The 9,140-nt window shown below is 32.9% G+C and overlaps 1 protein-coding gene and 1 long non-coding RNA gene across 4 annotated transcripts; both read right to left on the bottom strand.

Moving 5' to 3' along the window:
* Positions 1–3,596: 3,596 nt before the first annotated feature.
* Positions 3,597–8,468, bottom strand: LOC145191950 (uncharacterized). Of its 3 annotated transcripts, XR_016451279.1 has the most exons (4): positions 8,031–8,468; positions 4,983–5,647; positions 3,937–4,717; positions 3,597–3,838 (listed from the first exon to the last, which is right to left on the bottom strand). It is a non-coding gene; the product is annotated as an uncharacterized LOC145191950 (long non-coding RNA). The 3 variants fall into 3 exon arrangements; XR_016451281.1 differs by lacking the exon at positions 3,597–3,838 and having other exon boundaries at positions 4,442–4,717; positions 5,375–5,647; positions 8,031–8,450; XR_016451278.1 differs by lacking the exons at positions 3,597–3,838; positions 4,983–5,647 and having other exon boundaries at positions 4,442–4,717; positions 8,031–8,450.
* On the bottom strand, positions 5,873–6,226 carry LOC149890857 (uncharacterized). Its single transcript, XM_090083457.1, has one exon. The coding sequence runs from the start codon at positions 6,224–6,226 to the stop codon at positions 5,873–5,875; it is 354 nt and encodes a 117-aa protein (XP_089939583.1).
* Positions 8,469–9,140: the final 672 nt, after the last annotated feature.

The following is a 9,140-nucleotide window of genomic DNA, read 5'->3' as shown; positions in this document are numbered from 1 at the left end:
CCTCAAAGTTCTTCAGTGATCTGATTAGTATACCAAAATCACTACCGAATCAAACCATCTTCAAGAAACAATGTCTCTTTGGAATTATTTTACCAAGCTAGACAGAGAAGAGGATAACATCTCTGGCTCTGGCAGAAAATCAGGATTTGCTGAGTGCAACAAGTGCAAAAAAGTGATTAAGCTGTCTCAAGGTAGCACCAGTGGAGTTAAAGCTCATTTAAAGTAAGTGTTTTACTCTTACTATAATTTAGTATATTTTAAACCACTGATCTCAAAATATAGCTAGATAGCGTATTCTATTGTTGTTTTCGAAAAAATATTGAAGCAAAAATTGGCCTTCAATATTTTTTAAAGTTTACAAACAAATTTTTAAAAAGTTTATAGAAATGAAATGATTTTAAAAAAATTAGACAATTAAAGAAATTGTTTATTTAAATGTTAAAGTTCAAAATATTCGATATAACTTTTTTATGTGCAATTTACGATTAAATTAATATTTATGTATAACTTATGTACCTTTTAGTTCTTAGTTATCCAATACAGTGTGCTAGAAGGTTGATAACACAACTGAATGGTAAGCGGCAGTGGTGTCTACCTACAATTTTGACAAATTTTATATTTTCAATAACGCAACATGCAGTTGTGCTACTAACCTTCTCAGGGCGTGTCTAGGGGATGTCTGCTACGTCGCTGGACATACCCAAAATATGTATCTTTATATATTTTTTCACAACTTCAATATTTTGAATAAATATGATGCGTCGGTAGATTTTTTATGAACTATCTACTACTGAAACATTGTAATTCGCATCCTTTTAAACATATATAATTCCACTATTTTATTTCAGATCCTGCAATCCGCTATCTTTTTACCAGATGCAAAAAGTCGATAACGAAAATAAAGAGAAGAAATTTCAAGAAAAGAGGAATGCTCAGGCAGAGGCTGATAAGTCCAGTACCATAAGAAGATATTTTGGTCCTATTAATAAAAACAAAAGGCTTGATAACCTCCCACATGATGCATCATCAAGTCACCAAACAAAAATGGACGACTTTACTGAAACAATAAAGTGGCCTTCACAAAGTGCTCAACAGTTGGAATTTGATACCATCCTAACCCTTTCACTAGTTCTCTCTAACCTCCCGTTTCACGTTATTGAAACTGCTAGCTTCAAAATGCTGCTGAATTATCTTTGTCCACAAGCCAACCTAAAAAGTCCAACCACCTTATCCAAATTCAAGCTACCAATGATTTATCGCAATCTAAGACGTGATGTAAAAATGCAAATTGAGAGAGACATCCCGCATTGCGAAATGGCAGCTTTCACTACAGATGGATGGACTGCAAGAAATGGTGATCCCTTCGTCTCCCTTACATTGCATTATGTTACCAAAGACTTTGAACTCAAAAACTTATCTTTGGATTGCCAAAACTTTATTGGGAGACATACAGGGGTTTTGCTTGCACAAGGAATAGACCACATGATTTCTCAATTTCCTGGTCTTCAGAGGGAAGACCTTTACAAAGTGGGTGTTACTGATGCTGCAGCCAACATGAAGAAAGCAATCACGGAAAGCAAAGAGATCAGTGATCATCTAACCTGTGCCGATCATCTGCTCAACACTTGTTTAACAAAGGCTGTAGAAAAATCAGAAGGAATCAATGGTATAATTAAGAAATGTAAAGGGCTTGCTCAAAGGACCCACCAAAGTTCATTAGACTGGCAGGACATCAAGAAAGCGTGCGTGGAAGCAAATATAGAACCAGTCAAGATCATTCAGCCAATTGTAACAAGATGGAATTCTAACTTTATGATGCTTAAGTCAATCCTCAGATTGAAGGCTGGTTTACTGGTTGCTCTAGAAACTCTAAACAAACCAGATCTTCAAAGTTTGATTGCGGATGAGTTAGAGTTTATTAGTATTTACAACATTTTACCATTTCTGGCAGAATGTAAGCGATGCTCTGATTCCTGGTCTTCTGAAAATCTAGTGACTATGCATAAAGTTCAAAAAGACATATTAAATCTCCACTTGCTTTGCAAAAGAACCATAAATGACATTGAAGAGCGTGACCCTCAAATTGCAGAGTGCCTACACAACTTCATGAAAGAATTTGAGAAGGGTTTACCTAATTATGGCGTTGGAGTCAAATACTATAATGTGGGTTCACTTCTGCACCCATATTATAGAGGATATACACTCAAAAATATTGCAAACAGTGAGGAAGGGAGGGAGGCCACCATCAAGGAATTGGTTGACAATCACCCAACCACAATCCAGTTCTGCGAGTCATTGGTTAATGATCATACTTCGCTAGAAACATCAGATCTTGACGAAACTATGGATCCAGTGGACCTTGAGTTTTTGAAAGACAGGAGGCAGGTTTCAGCGCATCGCCCTGGGACTTCACAGCCTAGCCAATCAAAGCTCAAGCCACCCTTGATGCTTGAATTTGAAAAGTATCAGACTATGGCCTTACCTGAAAGGGATGTGGATGCTTTAGAATGGTGGAAGCAAAATAAAAATGAGTTACCTTTGCTAGCTGGTCTGGCTAGAAGTTACTTGGCTATACCTGTGACTTCTGCTTCATCAGAAAGAATGTTTTCAGTAGGAGGTAGGACAGTTACTGATTTTAGACATAATGTAAAACCAGAAAACACTAGCATGTTAGTTTTTGTGAGTCAAAATTACGCAAGGGTTCCTTCTAACCTCAACGATTGGGAAAAAACTTGCGAAGAAGAGCCGTATGAATTACCACATGTCACACCACCAACTAAGAAGACTCACCAACAGGGAAAATCACATAGTCAAACTGAAACTAAAAAAAGAGGTGCACTTGAAAAGGCTTCTCCAACTTTATCAGATACTCAAACTGGTCCTGAACCTAATAAGCAACAACAGCTACAGTTAGATACTCAAGAGAGCCAAAGGACTCTAGCTCAACAAGAAGGGTATGAAGTGACTTAAGGTAAAGACCAAACTCAAAGTGTCTCTTTGTTTATTCCAATGACACTCCAGCACAATCAAAGTAGAATCAAAAAAGCAAAATTAGGTAATATAATGAAGTCAAATTGGAAGGGGAATGAGAAAAAAAAGTACAGAGCATCTGAGCTTGCAAACATTTTATTAGAGACAGATGATGATATATCTGATGATTAATTTTTTATCAATAACTTGTTTGTTTAAAACTGTAAATGTAATATTTACTAATAGAAATACAAAAAGCAATTTAAAGTATCTTTTTTTAGTTTTTCGGTAATCAGCAAAAAAAGAGGTAATTTGTGATAAAATGCGGTAAATCGTGATAAAAAGCGGTAAAAAGTGATAAAAACGGTAAAAAGTGATAAATGCGGTAAAAAGTGATAAATGCGGTAAAATTGCGTATTACGCATTTTTACGCAAAATTACCGCGGTAATTACGCATTTTTACGCATTTTTACGCAGATTTACGCATTTTTACGCAAATTTACGCATTTTACGCAAATTTACGCATTTTACGCAAATTTACGCATTTTTACGCATTTTTACCGACGGTGCGGTAACGCCGATGCTTACTTAATACTAAAACACAATAAGCTTTTAGCTCACGGGCTTCTTTAATGATACAAAAAATAGCGTGAAGAAACATTTTTCAATTTCTTCAGCTTCATTCATGAAATGATTAGTATGTACCGTAAACCTTACGGAAATGTTAAAAATACATACCTAGCCAGCAACTATAGTGCAATGTTCTTTTCCCAGTTATTCCATCTTTACTAAATAAATCTTGGGTATCTAATCTAAGCCGTACAGTTGCTCATTCATCTTTTCCTCCAATCGCCTTTATAGCCATTTTCTATATAACAAATGTTGTTTTGTGGTAAAAAGTTTTATAAAATTTTCATTTCGATTGGGAAATATATTATTCCATTCAAAATTTGCAAATAAATTCACCATGCAAGTACCAATAAATTTTCATTCCATTTCCAGTTCACAAAATTTCATGATGAATATGTTAAGGTTTTTTTTTAATTTTTTGTCTTTTTTTTGTAATGTTTAACGTCCATAGTTCCACACTTGTGTGATTTGGACAGGTTTCCATAATGCCATTTTCTAATTTAAAAAACTTTAAAAGAGTTGAAGCAATTTTTTAGAACTGGGTGCCCTTCCTAGCGTTAACCTGTTTTGCAGATCAGGAATAAGTATTTTTATTGTGTTTGAGAGAGCATACCATATATTATTATATATATAGTGGTAATATACCACTATATAAATAATAATATATGGCATGCTCTCTCAAAAATCATTTTAGAATGTTAAAATAGAGTACAATAAAAAATAGGTTTCCTTTTCTATCGAAATCACCTGAGAATCTTCACCCTTACCACTGAACAGCCAACTCTTAGACCTCTTAAAATGGTACCCTCAACAACATAAAATTATGAACATTCAAAATGTAAATTAAATAGAAAAGTATTATTTAATCTCAGAGTTTCTTAAAAAAGGTTGTTGCACAAACTAATAAAAAGTTTTATCTTTTTATTGCAATAAGTTTTATTTTTAAGTTATATTTCCTCTATATCAAACTCTTCTATTGATGACACAGGCTGAAGGTCCTCCACTCCGACGTGTGTATCACATTCACCACCATCAATCAGAGATGCCAACATATTTATGATCTGGGTTTGGTTCTCTTCTAATTTTTCCATTTTCATAAACATAACATCTGGGAACTCTAAAAAATAATTAAATTATGTAATCAAAATATTTATCTTTACAATTAATTAATCACCAGGGCTTTTTTTTCTTTATAGGTCACAGAGATTAAGACCAATTAATAAGTAAAAACCTTATGATTATTTAAAACATTATTGTAAATTTTTATTATCAATAGACCTTGACTTTTGGTAATAAAAATGAAACGACTGAACTGTAATTGCATATAAAAAATTTAAATAGAACTGTTAACAAAAAATCAAAGTATTAAAAGAAGGATTTACATTTAGTTGTCATCTCCTTAAAGCCAGCTCCACCATCAGCAAAGGCATTTATGGGTGTTTTAAGACATATCTGTCTTTAGCTAGCAGAGCAAGGAAGAGGAGGGGCTACTGAAAAATCTTCTCTTTTAGTTTTACTGGAAGAAGATGGTGAAGTATTTAGGGTAGGTGAAGTATTTAGGGTTAGAGTGGCCACTTAGTTATCCAAAGAAATTAATGAACAATTTAAAATTTTTTCCGTCTATTATTATTTAGACTCTGTGGATCTGAGTTAGAAAAACAGACAAAATAAAGTTGCTGAATATTATACCATATCTCAGTGGAAAAAATTATGTGTTGCAAATCACCTCAACATTTATTAAAATTAATGAAAAAAGAAGACACCAATGAAGTACCATTGGCATCAGAAGATGATACATAACTCAGCTGAAGTTGCAAAATCAATCAACTCTTGTGCTTCCTCACGTGTGCCTTGGTGGAGCAAAACCTCCACTATTGGGTATGTCATCCAATTAAGGCCTGGTGATTCATGTTCCTTAAAGTAGAAATTCAAAGACTTGGATTTGTTTAGTTGCCAGAAGATTTCCTGATGTAAAGTATCAACTTATGGACAAAGCATGGTCTTCCACTCTGAACCATTTTCCAGAACAACACATGCAGCCCAATATCTAAAAAAAAAGTTTTTAACAATAATTATTCATTGCAAAGTTACTGAATTCAGTCCATGAAGACTTTATCCTTGTCATGATTATCCAAAACTTCCTCTACAAACCTGCAAGCAGGAAAGAGTGAATTTTAAGTAAGTACATTGAAAGCAAGTGAAAATTTAAAACATTGAAAAAAAAAGATTAAAAGAGCTATAAGATTCATTTATTAAGACCATTCAAGCTTGCTTACATATCTTGCATTAAAGGTATTATAACATAACTATTTCTATATGGTAAGCATACACATTTTCGAATTAAATCAGTTCTTTGAATAATACATTTTAAAGGGCAGGCATTTTCTTTAATACAATATATATTAAGGTCTCTAGAATCAACAAAATGAGTAAGGAAATATTCAAGTGTAGATTTTGGATAAAAATCACACTGGAAGCCTCCATCTTGACATATAACAGTGACAAGCACAATGCCATTCCAGACCAAGTAACATGAATCTTTTGCACCAACTCGTATCTTTGAAATACTTTCTTCCTTTAAAGTTGGAGTAACTTCAAGCTCACTTAATCTCAAAACAATTTGCATAACTGGATTATGTTTTCCATGAATTAATTGTTTTATCTAATGCAAATAGTTTTCAAACTGAAAAGCAGATATTTCATCTAAGCTACACTGAAAATATTCTACATCATCAGCAATAAGTAACACTCCATGTACATTATATACATTAAAAGAAGAGCCACAATGCTGTTTGGAATTCTTAACAAAGTAATTAAGCAGCTGTCTAGCTGACTCGATATTACTATTACGTTAAATAATGTTCTTCTCCTATAACATTTAAATAGAAAGTAACAAACTCAAAAAATGCTTGTAACTTTGTTTAATTAATACACCTTTTAATGCAACCAAACCAGTAAAAGAAGGAAACTAAATAGCTTGGTTTCTTTCCACCAATTTATATCTGACATTGACCTTGTTTGGTGGACAGAGTCACTTGGCAATCTTCCATTAAACTTTATCTGCTCAGAAATTATATTTTGCCACACAGAAGACAACTGACCATCAAATATATCAATAAATGCACCTTTAAAAAAATATAATATACAACATACCACTCCAAGACAAACTAAATGCATATAGTCTAATACAAAATCTTGTATAAAATTAATTGATAGTGGAAGCAAACATGAACAGTGCCTTTTAAAAGTGGGGTATCACAAACAAAGCAAAACACTGATAAGTTACATTGTTTACCGTTGATGTTTACTATTGATCTAGAGAGCTCTTTCAATTCTTGAACAAATTCAGAAAGAAATTTTGCCATTTTCGGCTTAGATTTGCCACCAAATAAAGCTACCATAAATTGTTGAAACTTTCCAAACTGAACTAAGATTGGCCATATATGATATGAACTAGATTTCCATATAGGCAGACCATCTATATTCACATTAAATAAGTATCCTGTATTCATGTAAATTTAATATTCTTTCAATGTAAATTCAATAGTTTTAATGATTTAAAAAATTGGGAATCTAAGAAATCATTATCCTTATTCAAGTTTTCAGAAAATTTTCATGTAATTGATTCACAAGAATTTATATCAGAATTATCATTCTTATAATTGCTCACCAAAACAGAATCATCAATTGGCTCACTGGAAGAACTGCTGTCAAGCTCACTGCTATTATAATTGTAACATGAACTTGAAAAACTGCAGTTAAGATCAAAACATTGATTATTTGAACTACTACATTCATTAGTGCTAACATTTGGAATATCTTTATGATTGTTAGTTTTATGTTGGCTAAAAGAAACCACTTCAGATAAAGCATACACAGTACTACGATGATGGCACAATTATAAATGTCTCTTTGTTCAGCCTCTTTGAAAAAATTAAAAATATAATTAAATACTCAATAACCAAGGAAATTCAAAACATTTCTTGATTTGTCAAAGAACATTATTTGAGAAGGAGAAGTATATTGGTCAAAATTTAAAATTAATGTGGTTAAAAACCAAAATAATCTGTCCATCAAAAAAAACTTTAAACAGGGTTGTTGTTATTATTTTTCCGTATCTGAGATAATGGCAAATTACAACATTTCTCTTGGAAATATGGTAATATAATAGTAAATAAGTTGGATGATCAGGAATTCTGTTAAAAGATTTAGTGGCAATCCAGTTGAATGTTTTTATTTTTCAATGTAAGTAATTTTAAGTTCTTTAACTCTGTTGAAATTTGAAAAATTTCCCTAAGAATATTCCTAAAGTTTTCCTCAGGGCACCAACAAATACTATATGTTGGTGCCCTGAGGGAAACTTTAGAAACATGTTTGGGAAAAAATCTTATATATAAAAATATTTCTATGACATGAAGTTAAACAATTACCTTTTCTTTTTCTCTTTTTCTCTTTTTTTGTACGCCTATTCATGTTGGGATTTCTTTGTTTTTACTTAAAAGTTAATGTTGGCAAAAGACTGGCAAAATTTTATAAAAGTGATCTAAACCACGAGTTGTTTTTTTTTTTTAACCTCGTTGAAATAGTTAAATTCCATTGGTTGATGGAAAATCAAAAGATCTTTTTGGTTTTTTAAATACTGGACGTTATATTTCAAACTTCAATAATAAAAAGAAATAAAAGTTCTTTTCTAATATGGTACGTCCTACGGACGTCAATTTCCAAACAGTTTTTAACTGTGAAAATTGACGTCCATAAGAAGTCTGTAGGAAGTACCATTCATATCGGGGACCAATGGACGGTATTTTACTGTCCTCTGGACATCAAGCGGATGATGCATGCCTATTGGGTCTGAATCATGGCCGTCTGTACTAACAGGCCTCGTAAACGCGTAAATCGGGGCCTGGAGCTGGGGGCCAATCTAGTACTCTAAAGCTATCTTGTCTTAATAATTTCTAGCGACATTTCGGTTAGTTTTCAAATTAAGCAAAATATTATCTTGTTTGAATCTAAAATCTATCTAGAATGCCTAAAAAATGTTGCGTGACCAACTGTAATGGTAATTACAATAAGCAAAATAAAGAGAAAGTTTTTCGGCTTCCTTCTGAAAAAGAAGAATATAATCGTTGGATGAATGCCATTCCACGAGATAATATACCTGACAGCCCAGATACAGTTGTTTGCGAAAGACACTTTCCATCTGGATATCCAACAGTTACCAAATTCGGCCATAAAAGGCCTCGTGATCCTCCATCAGTTTTCACATGTGTCAAGCCTAGTTTGATACCTACTTTTCCACCACCATTAAGAACAACTTTTAAAGCATCTTCATCTGTCCGGAACATTATGGCCGATGAACTTGATATGTTTTTAGCTGCTGATAAGATTGCCTGTTTTAAATCATTACACCAGAAGCTACAAAATAAAGAAATTGATTTTGGTGTAGTTGATGTAACTTGGTATTTTGCTGGTGAACATTTGCTAATCATTCAGTCAACAGACTTTGAAGAAAACTCTTCGATTGTCAGATTTATGCTTAA

The sequence above is a fragment of the Hydra viridissima genome, unplaced genomic scaffold, assembly GCF_058129835.1.
Source record: "Hydra viridissima isolate aposymbiotic clone 2 unplaced genomic scaffold, HvirCarnegie_v1 scaffold_3, whole genome shotgun sequence".
In the NCBI taxonomy this organism is placed as follows: domain Eukaryota; kingdom Metazoa; phylum Cnidaria; class Hydrozoa; order Anthoathecata; family Hydridae; genus Hydra; species Hydra viridissima.
The sequence above is the reverse complement of the archived record's forward strand: the minus strand, read 5'-3'. Positions and strand labels throughout refer to the sequence as shown.

Excerpts from the sequence above, each read along its gene's own strand:
- LOC149890857 (XM_090083457.1), bottom strand. The coding sequence starts at position 6,226 with ATGCAAATTGTTTTGAGATTAAGTGAGCTTGAAGTTACTCCAACTTTA.